The sequence below is a fragment of the Tachypleus tridentatus genome, chromosome 6 (genome assembly GCF_004210375.1).
Source record: "Tachypleus tridentatus isolate NWPU-2018 chromosome 6, ASM421037v1, whole genome shotgun sequence".
In the NCBI taxonomy this organism is placed as follows: Eukaryota; Metazoa; Arthropoda; class Merostomata; order Xiphosura; family Limulidae; genus Tachypleus; species Tachypleus tridentatus.
In genome coordinates this window covers 45623490-45643668 of record NC_134830.1, presented here as the reverse complement: position 1 = coordinate 45643668, position 20179 = coordinate 45623490, and the positions used below count along the sequence as shown (strand labels likewise).

The following is a 20179-nucleotide window of genomic DNA, read 5'->3' as shown; positions in this document are numbered from 1 at the left end:
AATAGGCCTGTCGAGTTGATAAACTGAAGCTAAAGTGGATGATAGATACAAGTTAACTTGTCTAGCTTGACTTTGTAATATGGAACCTAGGCACATTGTATTTTGATGTAAGTGTAAATGTAAGTATACAGGAATAAAGAACTGTCAATTATACTGAAGTTATTTTGTAATTGGAGTATCCTAATGTTTAAGAGTTTAATAAATTATATTTAATTGGCTCATATTGAAAAAAAAAATTGTGAATTTATCTTTTTCTCACCAAAACGTGTAACATCAGTGACAAAATCTGTAAATGACACAGATGTCTTATCTATTCTTGAACTTGTTTACATATTTTAGATTGTTAATGGTTAGTAAAGGACTTCACATTAAAGTCCTATAAATACAAACTAATATTTTTTGAGATTTTGAATTTATACATTATTCAACATAGTTCATTCCCAAATTTCACAGAACATTTAAAAGGTAACTTGGTATAGTTTCAGTATGTTTTAGAGATATACATAGTTATATATTTAACAAAAGCTTGTTTTCAAGCATAAAGATACTGAAGCTCTATACATAATTTTTTCAAAAACTTTTGGATCTAAATACACAGAAGAGTAGCAGAAAGAAAGTTTGTACCAGATCTCCATTTTAATGACACAAAGAAGCCCACCTTTGGCATTAATTATAGCTTGAATTCTTATTACAACATTCCCCACCAACAAACTGTACATGTGGCATGACTCTTGTAATGAGTGCAGTGGGTTGTTCCCTCTCTTTCAAGGTCTGTGAAATATGTATTCCAAAAAAGTTGTCTGTAGTAGCTATTGACTTTTATAAACTCTGATATATCAGAGGCTTCATGGGTTTCTCATGTAACATTAATGGAAACAAGAAAATTATTAGCCAGGAATGTATTACCTCTAATTTGAAAAAATAAAAATGTAACGAATAATCAAAACAGCTACATAAATATACTTTAAAGATTGTTTAATTATCGAATCACACCTAAATGATTCCAAACCATTACTAAACTGGTATTAGACTACCAATTATTATGGATACATAGTAGCTTGTTTGGTACCAGCTTATTGTCACAGTTTCTTATATGTATAATTCAAAGACACACACACACAGGTATCTGTGTGCATACAAAGATGAAACAAAGGAAACATTGTGATATGATGCTCAATTTTTTTTATAATTCTAGTAAAAAACAACAAAATACCAATTAATAGTAACAAAATACACTTTAGTAAGCCATGCAATATTGAAAATAAATGTTAAACTGGCAGTTTTTCTGCAATTCATACTTATCTTGATACAAACTAATTTTTATCATTATAAATATAATTTTACATGTGCACTGCATATACAGTTATCATTACTTAAGGTACTGTACTATTAATTATTTAATTTTTGATCAGCAATGGCTTTTAAAAATATCAAAAAATTACCTTGATTACATTTTTGTCTATTCGTTATGATGAGTAAAAAGTAATTTTATATATTTTTTAAAACTAACTCAGTAATTGACAATGTCTGAATCCAAATAAAGAAAAAATATAATACACAACTTGAAATTACAGATGCTCTGAGATACACCTTGATACAACTTTTATGCATGTTTAACAACTATTTAATTAATTTTTAAACATTGTTTTGTGTTATAAACAAACACTGATTGAACTGAAAGTTCACATTTTTGAATGCCTTTTCATCCAACCTTTAAAGTTCTGCATTTCTTCATAGACACAACTGCCCATCCAAAAAAACATGGATGAGCAAGTCCCTGAGCTAAAAGTTTGTACAGAATAATGCATTATCAGGAAAAAAAAAAAGTGTTATACTGATTTTAAAATTATTTCTAGTCCTTTAAAAAAATTTAATTATTCACACCCACAGGAGAAAATTATATTGATAGAGAAAAATATTTTAGAACTAAAACAAAGTTGAGTCACATCCATAAATAACCTATAAAATTTAACCACATTTAAAAAGTGTGATCAAGCTACTTTAATCAGCAGTACATACTAAAAACAAAATTTTACCTGTCACAGGATTAAGAAATTGTCTGATTTTCAAGTAACTGATGGTTAAACGCATAAGAGAAGCTTTATCCAGCTGAGAAAAAGTAACGGGCAGGTGGCTTGCAAGCTGACAAAAAATTTCAGTTTCTTTATTTCTGCGAGAACGGGCTGCATCACGAGACTTCTCTTTTCGTTTCTCAGAATTTCTAAAAAAATAAATAAATTGATTAATAAAACATATGTACAAATAAATTTACAGGAAGATTCAAATTCATAATTTTTTAAACTGTTGCTAGAAATTCCACAAGACAGTGAAAAAATACAATTGTTTAGATCTTAAATACTTTAAAATTGTTGAGATTGTGCACATCAAAGAATACAGATGTAAAGTGCATAGTTTATACATGGAAATAAAAATATTTAAAACTCCTAAAAACATTCATTATTTTCATGGCTAGTTTTTTTTATTAATTAAACATGTACTTATTTTTACTGTCTCAATCATAATGTCTACTCAGTTATCAACGTGTAAAATTATACACAATCTGACACATCAAACTAGAAAACATAATATATACCATATCAATATCATGCAAAAACCACTTCTCAGCACTTACTGAGCCAAGCACACGTATAAAAACACAGATCAGACAGTCTTCAGTCATAAAAATTCACACCAGCTGGGCAGCAATATAAATGTACTGCTTCACAATATGATTCAATCTTCTTTGAATAGAGTTTGAAATTTCAGCCCTCAGGTTACACACTTAACTAATGCCCTTAGGTCAATGTTCTATCAACTGAGCTACCAAAGTTCATGATCACACAAGCTGACTCTCCTTCCTGACAGTAAGTACCGTGTGATCACATTCGTAACTTGCAACAGTTTTATGAATACTTCAGATTCATAATTCATCCAAAAACTTAACCCATTCATAATTTTTTTTCATTTCTCCCACACAAACAAATAAAAATATCAATAAAAACAGTGAAGTACATACTTTGTAATTTTACACCTCATAAAGGGTGAAAAATATTTCATAAATGAAGAGTCTGCATAATAGAGATAAACCTAATCTTTATATTTATTTAAAATGATATTTAAGATACAACAGTTAGAAATATGTATTTTAGGATGAAATGTTTGTTGCAAGTGTAAACTTAAATTTAAAGAAAACAGCACATACATGTATATTCCTTAGACCAATTACTTTATCTCTGGACGTCCACTGTTTATATTCTTCATATACTCGTACCATTATCACATGCATTTTTTTGTATCAATTCACAGTTTTCCATTTGTTCACTTTTATAACTGTTATGAAAATCAGAAAATTTCATTTTCATGCAAATGTGTGTGTGTAAAAACATTTGGTTCTTAGATCATTATATTTTCATGTTTTTTAAAAGCACTTTTTTTTTCAAAATATAAGCTTATGAGAAAATTTTGCATTAAAAACATTCACACAAATTGTAAAAAAACTAAGACCTAAATTGGCTCTGAAAAAGTGGATTAAACAGTAGATACCAAAATTACTCATTATAATGTTAATTTGTAGGAATGTTTAAAATATATATCTGGAATTCAAAAGTTCATAAATTTTCACTTTAGGTGAAGCAAATATCAAGTTTAAAGTACAAATTATCTTTCATTATGAGACTAATTTGTACTTCAAAACTTAATTTTTGCTTATTTGTCTTATTTGCTTAGCCTGTTACCTTATCCTAAAACAGATATGCTAACTCCTGTGTCAGGGCTATATACCCATTGTTTTCTGATAAGGTAATAGACTAAGCAAATATTTTCAATCTTTACAAAAAAACAAACAAACTGGAAATGTCTTGTGAAACTCCATAATTAATTAATGGGATACAAGTGGCAATATAAAAAATGTAGTTTGTAACAGTAAAATTAAAGAAGCTGGCTGCAAACAAGTTTGAAAATTTACATTAGATTACTGGTTATTTTCACCACAGACATTCTTTACAAATTAGAACCAAATGTTTGTTATAATTTGAAGCTTACAATGTGAGTATCCAAACATTTTAGTTCAACAGAAAATTTAGCAAATCTTGTACCAAGGTACAAAAGTATCTTGTATTTCTTTTTAGATACATACATATAAAAATACAATGTAAAACAGACAAAAACCAATACAAGCCAGGTATATACTGGCATTGTGTCACGTACTGTAAGTAAATTGTTTACTTCATAACTTATCTACATAATGGTATTTTACACATCCACTCCTATAACACAACTCTAGTCACACTCCTAATACACATAAATGATGAAATAAAAATAACTTCTCTGGTTAGTATAACATGATGTATCTTAAAGAGAGCAATGTTAGTTATAATACATGTTGAATATAATGAAGCTATATGTGAGCTATATCAAAACAGTTACATGATATTAAAAAACTATCATTACAAGGGTTATAATAACACAGTTATCAAAGCAAAAGGGGTAGAAGTAAAGGGCTATAAATTTACAACATTAACGCTTATGTTTTTAATAACAGCAAGAAAAATTAGTTGTATCTATAGTATACTAGCTCATAGCATATTAATGGACAAAACTTTGTTATTTAAGGTCAAATTTATACAAACATTATATACAAAAATATTTTAGCACTTTTATCTAAGTGTATTTTACAAATCTACTTGCAGTGCCTTAAATCATTTGTTTTATTACCTGATTTAAGTAGAATTTAATTCAACAAACAAGACTAGCCAAGGATGAAATTAGTGAAATGTGTTTTAGTTTTCAATCCAGAATATACATGTAAACATGAAAATGATTAGCAGATTGACTGGATAAATGTACCACTAAAAAACACTGGACTTCCTGTCTGACAGTATCAGAACAGGAACTGTAGGTGTAATCTTCAGTAAAGTATGCCAAGAAACCTTGGGTATGTTTCACTGTTGGATTAGATGTACAAGTCTTGTATCACTTTACTTGAGCAAAAATATCAACTTTTTCATAACATGTTTGAATATATAGATATTTAATCTCAATTTCAACAACAGAGATTATAGGAATACAACTAAACAATTAAAACTGAAGAAAAGACATTTCAAGATCTTCTGTAAATGTAATTCTACAAAAAATGCATATTCTAACTGAGGAAAAAGTTAGAACACCCTACCCACTAATAGCTAGTGTTACCCCTTTGGCTGAAACAACTTCAGTGAGATGCTTCTTGTAGCCATCTACAAGTCTCTGACATTGGTCTGAAGAAAGTTTGCCCCACTCCTCAATGCAAAATTCTGTCAGCTGCGAGATGTTTGAGGGGTTTCTTGCATGTACAGCCCGTTTCAAGTCACCCCACAGCATCTCAATGGGATTAAAACCTGGGCTTTGACTCGGCCATTCCAGGACTCTCCATTTCTTAGTTTTCAGCCAGTGGATTTACTGGTATGTTTTGGGTCATTGTCGTGTTGCAGGGTCCAGTTCCGCTTCAGCTTTAATTTTCGTACAGATTGTCTCACATGATCCTCAAGCACCCTCTGATACACAGTAGAACTCATGGTGGATTCTATGATTGTGAGCTGTCCAGGTCCTGCTGCAGCAAAGCAGCTTCAAATCATGATACTTCCACCTCCATGCTTCACAGTTGGTATGAGGTTCTTTTCCTGGAATGCTGTATTTGGTTTATGCCAAACATGTCCCCTGTTCTGGTGTCCAAATAATTCAATTTTGGACTCATATGTCCAAAGAACATTATTCCAGAAGTCCTGGTCTTTGTCTACATTCTCTCTGGCAAACTTCAGTTTGGCCTTGATGTTTCTCTTAGAGAGCAAAGGTTTCCTCCTTGCACATCTCCCATGCAAGCTTAACTTGTGTAGTCTCTTTCTGATTGTAGAGGCATGCACTTTCACATCAACAGTAGCCAGAGCCTGCTGTAGGTCCCGTGATGACATGTTAGAGTTTTTGGAGACCTCTTTTAGCATCTTGCAGTCTGGTCTTGGGGTGAACTTGCTTGGATGACCAGACCTGGGCATGTTGGCAGTTGTTTTGAAAGCCCTCCACTTGTTGACTATTTGCCAGACAGTGGAATGGCTGATTTCAAAATCTTTTGGGATCTCTTTAAATCCCTTACCAGACTCATAAGCTGCTATAAGTTTCTTTCTGAAGGCCTCAGACATTTCTTTTTAAATGGGAATAAATGTGGGGGTGTCCTAACTTTTTCCTCAGTTAGAATATGCATTTTTGTAGAATTACATTTACAGAAGATTTTGAAAAGTCTTTTCTTCAGTTTTAATTGTTTAGTTATATTCATATAATCTCTCAGTATTGTTAAAATTGAGGTAAAATATCTATATATCCAAAAATGTTACAAAAATACACAGGCTTCCATAGGGTGTCCTAACTTTTTCACATGACTGTATGTGCAAGTATTTTCAGTATATACTATGTATATCAGGCAGCAATAACGCAAGATCTCAACATTGTACATTGTAACCTAAGCACTATCATAATAAAGAGCAATGCAGAATAAAAACAACTACAGAACATTTTATTTTGAAACATCAAATATAAATAAAGCTTTGCTTTTTAGTTTTATGCTAATGTAAGTTTATGTACACTGCATGTAAAAATTGCATGAAGTCCAGGTCAGAACATCTGTTATAAACCTTGCCAAGTAACTTAGCACCCATTTGATAATTTAGACCATGATAAAAAAAAGTGCACCCAGGACTGTGATAAAAAAGAAAAGTGGTCATATGATATACCATGTAAGAAACCTCCATAAATTAAACTGCTATTCTAATGCTCAATTAATTATGCCAAGGTCAAACAGTAGCAACTATTTTCAACCTCAAACAAAATCATTAATTACTTGTCATCACATAACAAAGTTTGAACACATGAACCTAATAACCTGATGAATTACTATACATACAGTATAGTGATAATTTCAAGTCTATACATAAGTATTTCAAAGTTATGTGCAAGTGATGTTCAAAATATTCTTCAAATTCTTATAAACAGTATACATGTACAATTGAATCTAATACCAATGTGCTACAACGTAGATTGAAATTACAAAAAGTAGATGCAACTGATTTGTCTACCATCTTAGTCATACATCAGATTCACCAAGATGAAAGACAAACACCAAACCAAGGAAAAGTATATCTGATAAAATCTTGTTAAATACACAGCTAGGTATAGTATGTATTTATAATAATATAAACATACTGTACAGTACTGTCATGCGTTTGTAAAAACATTACAAAAACTAACAGCATTTAACTTTTAATTTAATTAAAGAGGTTAAAGAACTACTATACAAGTAAACTGTACTATAAAAAAATATTTGAGTACTTGTAAGATTTTACTTTCATCAGAAGTTTCTAACATTACACATTTTAAATATTATACATGAACCACTTCCATTCAGGAGCAACAAAGAAATATGAGCTTACTGTACATTGCTGGTTCTCAATACCTAACTTTCTGGACTGCACATATACAATACACAATAGATTACCATACCCATTTTCCTTGACTATAACAAATGCCTTTACATACATGTATGTCACTTGTACATTGGAGGTAGGAAACTCCATTATTTCAAAGTGCAGAAGAAGTTTATTATGAAGGGGTTAAAACACAAAACATCTTGTATAATATAATTCTATACTTTTTTGTTACAAATCTTATAGCAGGAAAGATAACACACATTTTCTTCTGATTAGATTGAAAGTAAGTAACTTGAACTACCCACCTGAGATATAATCAAATGCTTTATTCCACAAGTTGATAAAAATATACATCACTGTACCTTTTGTAAGGAACTTGAAACCACACGAGTGAGATTCAAAGTTACATCATTGACTAACAAGTAAATGTAGGTGCATTTACCAACTAAGCAATCTTACTTGGATAAACTCAGGCCTTAGATTTTACCTAAATAAAAAGCTTCTATGGATGGAACCTTGTGGAAGGGTTATGTCAATTATTATTTTGGTTTTTAAGTTTTATATGCAATTTTCTACACTTCATAAACATTGGTTTTTAGTTGTGCTACAAGAAAGTTGATGCCACTGACTCAACACAGTTTAAACTGAAACGTATGTCTTGAATTGTCACATATGGGCGTAACCTCTGACATCATGTAGTAGAAGTGGTATACTGACTTTTCTTCAGTATACTGGCATACTAGAGATAGCATGATTCCAGTTTATAAAGAAATAATGTTTATGTTCCCTACGTAATATGGGCTATACTGCTTGCTTATTGTTGCTTTTATTAATAACATTAATTTAGTTACTATTTCAAATGTCCTTACTTTTTGATTTCACGTATCATTCATTGTTACACTTGTGTTAAATCTGCTTTGCACTGTTGGTTTAGGATTTGTATTTAGGACCAACCTGAATTTCCCAAGCTGGCCAAAACTTGTAAAGATATTAGTGGGTTTATGTCCAAAAATAATGTTAGCAGCAAGGGTATGGGAATCTGATGAAATAATGCATTCTAATATTTACAATCAAGAGCACAGAAAATTGTATTTAATTAACTAGGTTGATTTCTAGTTTCAGTATTAAACATATAGCTAACCCTGATCAGAAGATATTGATATAAAACTCAGAATTCATAAATAGCAACTTTTGGCAAAGAACACAACCATAATAAATCCCACTTCTTGCTTTTACCTCTTCACAAAACTTAATTACACAAGTACAGAGAAGGCTGTTGACATTGGTCACATATGATACACTTTCACTGTATATATGTACATAAATGTAGTTGCTTTAGCTGAAAGATGTGTTAATCTTAAGAATCTAAACATTTTATACCAATTCTCACTTATACTTTTTAATCTGACCTGAACATACCTAAATCTTAAAAGGTATGGAATAACACTTTTGTAAAAACATCTTTCTTACTCAGTTTTATTTGTTCCTTTAAATGTTATACATCTTTAAAAAATTAGTTTTACAGTAAAATATGCTGTCAAATTGCATTCTAAAACTGCTGGGTTCAGATACAGTTAATCATATTTCAGACAATTGTCTTTACATGAATAAGATGTTTCCTCAAGAAACAAAGTAAAATTATCATATATTAGCACCTATTAATGTACTGATTATACCCAATTTAATCTATGGACCCTTAGTGTAATTGTAACTGCTGACTAAACAAAATAGTAGCACAAAGATAAAAAACAACAATTTATTGAAAAAAAACAACGGAAATCTAAAATAAAACTTTCCAACAACTGAAATAGATATTTCATCACTTCCAAAAACCAATTAGTGAACCTGCACCCTGCCAGAACTAGGTATGAATATTAAAAAACAATATTAATTTCAATAAATATCAAAGTAATTAGGAAAGAGAACTAGAAGAAGAAATACCTAATTCACCACAGAAGAACACAATGTTCCAAAACTACATTTTTCAATATCAAGAACACTGAGCAATAATTCTAACCACATTTCATAAACTAACTTGTTTTCAGGTTCAAGGATGGATTTTTATTCAGTGTTACACCACAAAGTTATATATCATGTGACTGGTGATTACTATAAATCTACATAATCTTTTACAACATTAATATCTGCAAGTCACCCCTGGTGATGGTTTGTAAGTTTTATTATACAAACCAACATACTCAAAATCAATGTTCTCTAAACAGAAAGAGAGTTGGTACTTTAACATAACTAAAAACTGATAACTAAGCTAAACAATATCATTAGTTCATTATTTCTTCTAAAGAAAACCATAAAAAAACAAAAGTTGAATTATCTATCTCAATATAATGAACATACAAGCCAAAATTAGTACTAAGAGTATGGTAGGTTGATTGGGAAGGAAGGAAAATAAAACTTGCAAGATCTTCAATGTGTGTTTATTATATGTGATGACATTGCTAGAAATGAGTCAGTGCTCAAGAATGGTTACACTGCAACTAAGCTGGCAGAATGTTACGTGAAATCAGAGCAAATTAATTTATGATGTGATGCTGGAATTAATAGAACTTTATACACATGCATCATTAAAGCAATATAAAATAATATTATACATGCCTAAAACCCTCACCTTTAGCATTAATAAGTGATTGCAAGTGTTTGTTTGTTTTTGAAAAAGCAATTTTAGACAGCTCCTAGCAACAGTATTCTTCTTCTCTGAAACCGTTTCATAATTAATTATATCTTGTATGAAATGTAAATAAATTTGTATGTGTCCGAGTTGCATGCATAAATCTTGTGTCATTGTTTTCTTTTCAAACATTCTTTTAACAATCAAAAATCTTAACTACATGCAATTGCTTTTCACAAAAGTTAAATTTGCATAATTTAGACAAATTGGTGAATCTAGGCCACAAGACAACCTTTGCAGCACCTGTATTAAAAACAAAAGTATTTTAAAAGTTATGATCTGAATGGCAAAAGTTGATAAAGCATTTAATTCCAATAGGCCTAATTAACATTTCTGTTTATCTGGGGCAAATTAAAAGGAATATACAAAAAAAAGCAGTTTGTAATTCCTATTTTAATATCTTCAATTAGCAACCACTTCAGCACAATAATTTCTAACCATAATGCTGGCAAAACTACAGTTCAGAGGCCAAAGAGTGAGGGTCTAGTTGGTTGTCCCATGTGCTAATTGCTTTGGCAACCAATGAAACAAGTTGAAGCTGCAGCCTCACTTCCCTCTTTTATTGATACTTAACCTGGATATGCTATACACTCAAATGGGCATCACAAAACTGGCAGAGAAACAAATATTCTTGTTACTTACAATTATACTATCCTCCTATACTTAGAAACTTGTAGTACCAGTAACCAAAATGCACATTATGAGAATATTAATAGCTGGCAGTAAGAATCTGAAAACATTCTGTACCAGTAAATGTTTTCTATTACTTAAGTTTTACTGGCAAAATTGCAACAGTTAACAACAATTTATCAGTCAGCTAACATTAATTTTGAGCTGTGATACAACACATTAAATTTAGGATAAATCTTATAATTTAAAATTTAGGATAATACCATATTTCCAAATTCTGACTGGAAACATTTATCCAACACACTAGCAGCTGCTAAGATTTAACAAACAATAAATGAATTGAAATTTAACTTGAACTAAACAGATTAGCCATGTGAAGTGACTAAAATATCAAAGGCTGCATTTTTCCAGATGTTCAAGTGTTTTAATGGAGCAAATGTGAAAAACAAAACTTAGTTGCATGTACATTATTTTCCACCTGCTTAATTCTTACACACATTGTATACTTGTATTTGTCTAGTTATACAAGTAACTTATTTGTGAACTTTATACTTTAGAAACAAGATAACCAATAAATAATGTTTAGTAATGCTGAACTGGATGTACTTTGCCAGTATCCAATCATAAGCATGAGCACAAAAATTAATGAACAGATAAAAGATATTTGTAGATTTAACTTGCATGTTACATATCAAACCATAAGCAGAAATTCCATTTCTTTATAAAATACAATTAAATAAATACAAATGAGAATTTGAAATTCAGTATTCTGGTTAATTGTTTATTTTGATTGGAAAACAACATATTTCTCTAGATCTAAAAATAATCAACTCCATAAACGAAAATATACTATAAAAATAATCATATGAACCTAATAGTGCATGCCAAAAGGATTCAAAGTAAATTAACATTTGTAAAACATGTTCAAATTCCAAGCTTTCAAAACACTACTTTTTTTGCACATAATGTAAAATGCTCCTTAAAATAGTAACATCCAACACATTTTGTCTTGATTGGCAAACACCATTATGACATATCTGTACAAATCACCTATGAAACATCTTAATGTCTCTCATCTAAAATATGTTTGATGGAGACACTGACATTTTAATAGGTTGTGGTATGTGAACTTGGTAACTCATCATCTTCATTTAGAGGGTTAAATTGCTTGGTGTTAGATGATTACATATCATTAATAAAATACAAAAAAATGCTTATAACAGCATATGTATATATTCCCAGTTTTAGCATAAAAATTCTGTTATACAAATAAAAATGTAAATTTTGCTAAATTTTTAAGTAATATAAAACTTGTATTAATTGGATATATATATATATATATATATGTGCACACATACAAGCAGCAGTCATTTCTGAAAACATGGAAAGTTTACATCAAAATAGCTACTGCCTGTAAATCTTAACCTAACAATTTGATAAAATGTTCCAAAGAAAATATTTTCTACCACAAGCTATATATATATGAAATGAAAATAATTCTTAATAACAAATGAATAGTAATGCCAATTTTAGGAAATAAATTATTTGAATCTCAAAGGCAAATTATACTTGGGTACTTGAATTGATGTTGTTTAAAATGCTGGGGGGGGGTCAATGACCTCCACTGCTGTTCAAATACAAAGTACTAAACTGGTGTATATTACAACTAAACAGGATGTAAATATTGTAAACTAGAACTCTTCCTTTGATTCAATAAATCCTTGTATCTGTACAACATGCATATACATGTTGAATTGCTTGGAGAGATTACCAGTCTGATACAAGCACCATTACAAGTGTGCAATTTTCCAGAACCTGTCATATACAAGTGTCAGTAATATAATGGACTACTTGGAATTGGTGATGAATAATTAGACTACTGACAATGTACAGGTTAAGATTTGAGTGAAAAATACCTGACAAATAAATACAACAAATTATATTTAAACTAGAGTAAATGTACAATACAAGCTTTCTTAAAAAATGCTTTTCTTATTATTAAATAAAAAATAACAGTTCAATTTTTGTAACAGTGATAAGATAGCTAAAAACTATATGATGTTCAATGCACTTTGAGTTTCAAGTGATTTACAGTATACTTGTACTTATCACAGTCTAGACAACCTTGTTAACAATGACCTTCAACAGACAAGATACAGTTGACTTTTGAGACAAATTTCTTTCTAAACATTCACAAAAATAATGGTACAGACACCATGCTATAAAACATTAATAGTCTGTTAGTTACACATGAAGCTAAGTCTGTACACAGCTAACACAACACTTAAACATTTTCATTTTGTTTCCTGACAAGGAGTATCATTATGGGTAAATATACACATACTTGATTAGTGCTGTCTCGTTACAAATCTCTCTTTTTAATCCAACTTTTTTCTTTCTTTCTTTAGTTTTAAATATGGTAGAAATTTTTAATAGTGTTTATACTTTTTAAAATAGTATTGCATTTTGAAAACTTTAAAAGCAATAGAAATAGATTTCTATTTTGAAAATTTGACATAGAAATTTACATGTATTTATTAATTTTGTTTTAATATTGTAATCAGTCAAATATAAGTGACTAAAGACAATTTAGCCAATCAAGGTCCCTCCTTTCACCCATTAGAACAATCAAACAAATAAATCTAAAAATCTATTTTCCTGCAAGTCCTTGAAAGTGCAATTACATTACAGGTGTTTATTTTTAAATCTATAACATTTAAATGGTGTGAGGGGTGGTGGTCTTAGTTTTAAGACTAATGAATTATAAAGATAAGTATACGAATAATAATTATGGGTCTATTTATGAAAATAGATAATTGGGAAAATAAGATACACGAAGAAGTTGAAAGAACGGGTAAAGTAGATCATTTTAATTCAACTCCTTATATAGGTTTTACATTTTGTAGTATAATGCCACCTCATAATAAAAGCTTACACTTATGATTTTTGGAAGTAGTCTGATACAAAATTATTCTTATTAGACTGCTATAGCTGGATTTACTGTAGAAGTGTGAAGGAGATCATATCAACTTCTACACCTGTCTTTGTTACCATATGGAGGTGGTATCCATTTTGGTGATGGGTTTCATATTTGTACTTTTAGAATGGACAGCAAACAAAGTTAACAATTGAAACATTAAATCACAGAAAAATGACAGCAGAAGGGAAATAAAACCTTACAGTTTGTTTGCTTTTTACAGTTTAATTCTAGGTACAATATAATCTGGAAAAAAATATGATAGAATGTAGCTCAAGTGCAAAGCTGTTGGCACAATGTTTTTCAGTAGTTATATTTTGAGAACTATATAAATTGTACTTATAGGAAAAAAAAATTTTTTTCAACACAGTTCAGTTGAAGAATATACACATAAGAAAACTGCTACATGCATTAAATATTAAAAATTATTTCTTCAGAGATTATCAAACACTTATTAATGTTTGGGATAAAAGGAAAATTTTGTACATTTTAGAATTCACACAATCATATTTATTACTGTAAGTTCAGTAATTTTGTGGCTCATGTTAAAAGTGTATTATTGTTATTACAGAGATACAACTCACTTTCATAAACAAAATGCATTTTACAAATATGTAACCTCAGCACTGTCCACAGAAGAATGTTAACAATATTATAAAAAAAAATTAATACACATATACACAATATATATCTTAGTTATTCTAATTTCTACAATAAGTAACCAAACTATTTCATATAAGCCTAAAACATTTCAGGTTGGAAACTTTAGTGAAAGGCATAGCCTTGTATATAATACTGATACCAGTTATAAATTCAACTATTTTTTGTTATGTGTGCTTGCAACTGAAAAGAAGATTCAAAATTAAAAGTATCACAAATGGGTACTCAGATTACATACATAAATACATTCTGGTTCTTTGTTTTCATGACAAGAAGAATCCATTTGACCTTCAAAAATTATTCCTGCACAGTCACTACTAAAAAAAGTCAATATTATAACTACCCATTACAAACCACTGAAAACTATCTCAAGAACCAAGAAAATTCAAAACTGTGTTCAGTCATGTCAAAAAAAGGATTTGGTTACTGTCAAAAGTTGTTGCTGTTTTAGCATAAAGCTACACAATGGGGGTATGTATGTTCTACTCGCCACAGAGAATCATACCCTAGATTTTAGCATTGCAAGTCCATAAACTTACAGCTAGTCCACTGTATGACTTTTACAAAAACTTAATGCAACTATAATTACCATCATTTAAGATCCAGAATGATATTTTACACATTTTTAATGTGTTTCTGCTTAGTACAAATAGCATATTACAAGTTAGTACTCTGAAAGAAAATATTTAAAAAATGAACTAAAAAAGTAAAAAAGAGATAATTCAATTACTAGTGTATTTAGTATATCTACTGGAAAACAAACAAAATATTTTGATACTTTCACAAAGTGATAAGTATTCTGTCAATATTCAAATTGGTAACAACTATATAACTGAACATTTAAGCACCAAAACAGTAAAGATTTTGAGTGAATACTTGCTTGGTTGTACTGACTTCTTTAAAATATTTAAACAAAACAGTCTTTCTGCAGCCAGAGAAATGTTTGGATTATAAATTACCTTAATAACTAATGTTACACATACACACAATCACTGTACAAACAAGTGTCAAAATATACCTAAAAAATTTTAACAAATAGGCAGACATGCAAAATGACACAGGATTAAATTGAACATTCTGTACATGTGTTTGTGGGGAGAGAGGATAAAACATACAACACACATGCTTGTTTAATTAAGAAGTTCAGTCACATTTTGTTTAGAAAAACTACTTTATGTGGCTATTAAATTGTGAGTCTTTGTTACGAAATCCTTTCAACTAGTTCTCACAGTTTGCCTATTTATTATACATTTTAACATTGTCAGGGAGAGTTGTGGCTTCTGTGTTCAGTTTTAGGAATATAGATTTATAATAGTTTAATTCTAGTCAATTTGTTACATAACTAATTACTTTTTAGTTTCTTGACAGTTCTTATCAATACATTTAACTTCTTTTTGATCAGGAATTATTAAAATTATAATTTTTAAACTACTGGTTATTTTATAACAATATTCAAATTGTTAAAACTTTGTAAAAACTAAAACTTATATACACAGCATCTCAACTATCCTTTTCACAGTATGATGAGTTTAATATACCTATGCTTATGAGGTAGTAAGATATGAACTTCCATTAATGTTTAAAGTGAGATTGATCCAGATTAATCAGCTTATTGATGTTACACACACACACACACACTCGTAACAAAACAGTTATTCTACATTTCAAATAAAATAGTTTGATAAAAATGACTTGTATAACATGATAACAGCTTTTCACAGCTTTAGTCATCTTAACATGCATCATCAATAGTGTTCCAAAGTTATGCTAATAAAGCTGTTTACTCAAGTTTCAGAGACAGGGACCTATGAACCTCTCCTAAAATTGTTACTAGAATTCCATTCTGCACTTTGTAACATGTGTGAAACATCATAATAGCCCAACAGACATCCAAGCTTTAGCACATGTAGAAATAAATGTTAATAAGGTTATTAACATAGTTTGAAAGGAAATGTTAATACACCAATTTATTAATGACCCCCCTTTTTTTTCATACCATATAAATATATTAAAAATCTATTTAAACATATTGTAATGCAAATTTAACTTTTGAGCCCACAATATCTCCAAATTCAAATACTCAATATTTTCAATTTAAACCTGGACCTAAAACTAATGGTTAACTTTGACTTGATTTTGGTCACAGTGAGAGCACTGGGAAACATACATGCCAGCTGCAGTGAAAAGATTAATACTAAACAATTAACCCACAAAGCATACTACCTTTACCAGTCACTTCTTGAACACACAATTTTTAGTTAACACAGTCACAAAATACACAATTTGAAATTTACAAGTAAATAAAGCATTTGTTACTAAACACAAACCAACACAATAAGCTATTTGTGCTGTGCCCACCCCGGGTATCAAAACCCCATTCATAGCATTATAAGCCTCAGACTTCCAGCTGAGCCACCTGGGGAGGGGGGGGGAATGAAAGCATTTAACTTATTAGTTACAACACTTGAAATCTTTCCTCTTACATAAAATTTCAACATCAATGGGAAAGTTTCTGAGTGCATACCTTTGTGCTTCCTGTTTTACAGTACAATATTACAATGTCACCTTATCCATTAGCTAATGTAACAGCTGAATTAAAACCCATGCTGAACCTAAATGCTTCTTTTGGCAAAATGCCAAAACTCTTTCATCATGAAGTTTAATTTATAATAATATTAATAAACAGCATTGTGATAAAAAGTGACAGTGACAAAAGAAAACTAAAAAAAACTGCTTAAGGATACAACACACTCAAGATCACTCACTCATAAACTATAAAAATAAAATTAATTGCAACTATTCTAATAGTTAAATTTAAAGCAAATCAAACAGTACACACCATTGTACCTCATGAGCCAAACTATTCGACAAGTTCTAACAGTAACTAACCAAAAAATCATAACCTAACATGCATGAGACATAGGTATACATACAAACACAAAGTCAGGAATAGGGTATACCAAATTCCTAGAACTTACAATGCACTTCCAAAAATTTACAACATGTGGTTGTAAGATATAATACAAAATGCCATACAAAAAGACATTTTCTGATCAGGAAAATTTGACTTTTGGTGTCCTTCAAGCATTTTCTCAAATTCTGTCATTCATTATTTACATCCATTATATGCATAGTTTCTTGAGTGGTAATATCTCTAGATTCAGTGATCATATTAATAAAACTAGGAGGTGTTTATTCTGACCAATTCACTTAGCCAAAGTCAAAATATTACATTCCCACACTTTCAAGGTACTGAACTCTGCTTGAACAACTTCAACTCTTTAGTTTCTTTCCCAATTGGAAATGTATGGCCCCATCTGTATTCCTTAATCTATGACCAATGAAAGGAAACACATTGCATGGATTAAATAAATTCATAAGTAGATGCAACTTTACACAAGGAAATGTAATCTTCCTGAGCAAGTATTCCTTCGAGCAAGTGTAATTTTAATTGTTTTCTATACCTGTTGGCAAACTAACCAGAATTTCAGTAAATGGATCAGAATGGACTGGGAACATCTGAAAATGACTTGCTTCTTGCCTAACAGCAGTATTAGTACTGTTGATAAAAAGAATGGAGAGTTCTCTTGTGTATTTATTAGATTATTAAATTAAAGGAGAAGATTATTATAGCCTTGAATGAGATGATACACTCTTTGGCCTGATTTGAAATGTTGCATGCAGTTTTGGTTTCCCTGTTAAGGAAGAGCATCAACATAGTAGATAAAACAATGAGTCATTTAAAGCTACAAGATCATATGATTAGGTGACAAAAGATACTCTGGAACATTGTACTTACCAGCAAAAAACATCATATCCAACTTATATTTAATTTTTCACATTCATAAAATTATTCAACATGAACTTAAAAGAAGTTCAAACTCCCAGCACACACACAAACACATCATATGGCTAGATTTTCCTCAAATTAAAGACAGTAGTGAGGAAATAATTTTGCTTAACAAAACCTGGACTTCAGGTTTTAGAGCTTATACTCCCTCTCTATAATACTTAATATTTCACTCCCAATCTTATCCTTTAACCACTAATAAATATTTTGTCAGAGGTAACTCCAAGCCCCTGACAAAAACTTGTATCTAGTTAGTCTGTGCTACAAACTTAGAACTTATTTTCTTTGGAGCACAGAATTAACAATAACTTAAGTAATCAAAACCACTTGCAAGCTTGTTTTTGAATGGAAGCCTGAAAAGGCATGGAATAACAATTAAGATAAACAGAAAATGGGAAAACCTAATTTAGCCAAACTGACTCAAGTTGTCTTTTGGAAATAAAACAGGCTTAAGCTCTGAAAACTTTGATGCAGACTTATTCTTTGTCAAATGCTGTTTGAAATGATAATGCAATATATGCACCTAATATGTTGTTGAATAGGTACATGAATATGAAAAACTTATGTTTATAAATAAGGTTTGATTTTATAAAAGTAACAAAAATGTAGGTGAGAGTTTTTAAATGGTTTGAATAACCTTCCACAATTTTTTTCTACTATCAGGCAATTTAGAAAGACAGTGTGTTAAAGTAAAAACTTGGCTAAATAAGTTTTCTGTACACAAGTTTTATCACCTTCTCACAACTCTCAAAGAATGACATTAACTTCCCTGATAAAAAACAAACTATTTATAATTGTTACTTGAACTAGTTTAAAAGCATTTTTACAACAAAACCAATCATACACTTACTTATTATTTAGTTAAAATAGTCCCATTGTTAAATTAAATACCACAATATTTATATTTACAACAGAACAATATTTTTTAAATTTTATAAAAATTATACTTAAAATAATAATAATAAAAATTATCCCAAGATCTCAATCTATAGACTTTTTTTTTTATTAAAATTGATATCAAGTTCCAAGTTTTTGTGAAAGATCATAAGAATGAAAACAAGGAATTTCATAAACTATATTTTTGTGATTATAGTTTACACCACATAACTTACACTCAATTTCACCCTTAGACCTTTACCAAGTATTATGTTATTAACCTCCAAATAATTTCCTTGACTCTGACTCTTAAAACACCTTGACTAAATTTATATCTATTATTCCAGAGTCCAATACGAAGAGTATTTTACTATAAGTTAGCTTAGGTAAAGCCTAACATTAAATTTATAATGATGACACAGGCTGACTGTTTTCCTACTTGCGTTTCTCTTTATTCGCTTCATGTCCAGGCATTAATGCCATTCTTCAAGTTCAACTCGTACTCGTACACTAAATAGTGGATAAGTTGACGGTGGCAGATCAGTGATGAAAAAAACAAACACAATAAACTCCAAAATAAATTACTAGAAAAACAACGCTAACGCAGTTTTAAAAATCTGCTATACGTAACAATATGCTAATTAATGAGTATTTTCCTGCACTTTGTTAAATATTCACCACCTGTAACGTTAGTACTCCACGAGTTTAATAATTTGCATAACAAATTACGTCTACTTTCTCGATTCGTAGCTAGGCTTAACCTACTGACTGGAATGTCTCAAGTACTCTGACGTCAATATGCCCCTGTCTGTCATTGGCTCAAACTGGAGGCAAAGCTGACAGTGACACAAAAAATTAATAAATAGAAAACTCAGAAACTTTACTAAGCCAAACAGATTGAACCACTTTAAAACCTATTCACAAATATTGTTTTTAGTAATATTTAATAAAAAGAATGGGAGGAAATATCGTGTTGTCGAAGCTTTATTATGTGGCAAAAAATTCACAAGTTTCATGCAGATCATAAAAATCCAACACTACCATTAGAA

The 20179-nt window shown here is 30.1% G+C and overlaps 1 protein-coding gene across 1 annotated transcript in view; it reads right to left on the bottom strand.

Annotated features, from left to right (window-relative positions):
• LOC143252379 (hypoxia-inducible factor 1-alpha-like) overlaps positions 1-19893 on the bottom strand; it is a 68855-nt gene extending 48962 nt beyond the window's left edge. Inside the window, 2 exon segments of the mRNA XM_076504387.1 lie at positions 2037-2221; positions 19570-19893. Of these exon segments, the coding sequence (XP_076360502.1) occupies positions 2037-2221; positions 19570-19613 (229 nt within the window). The 5' untranslated portion in view covers positions 19614-19893.
• Between the last annotated feature and the right edge of the window lie 286 nt (positions 19894-20179).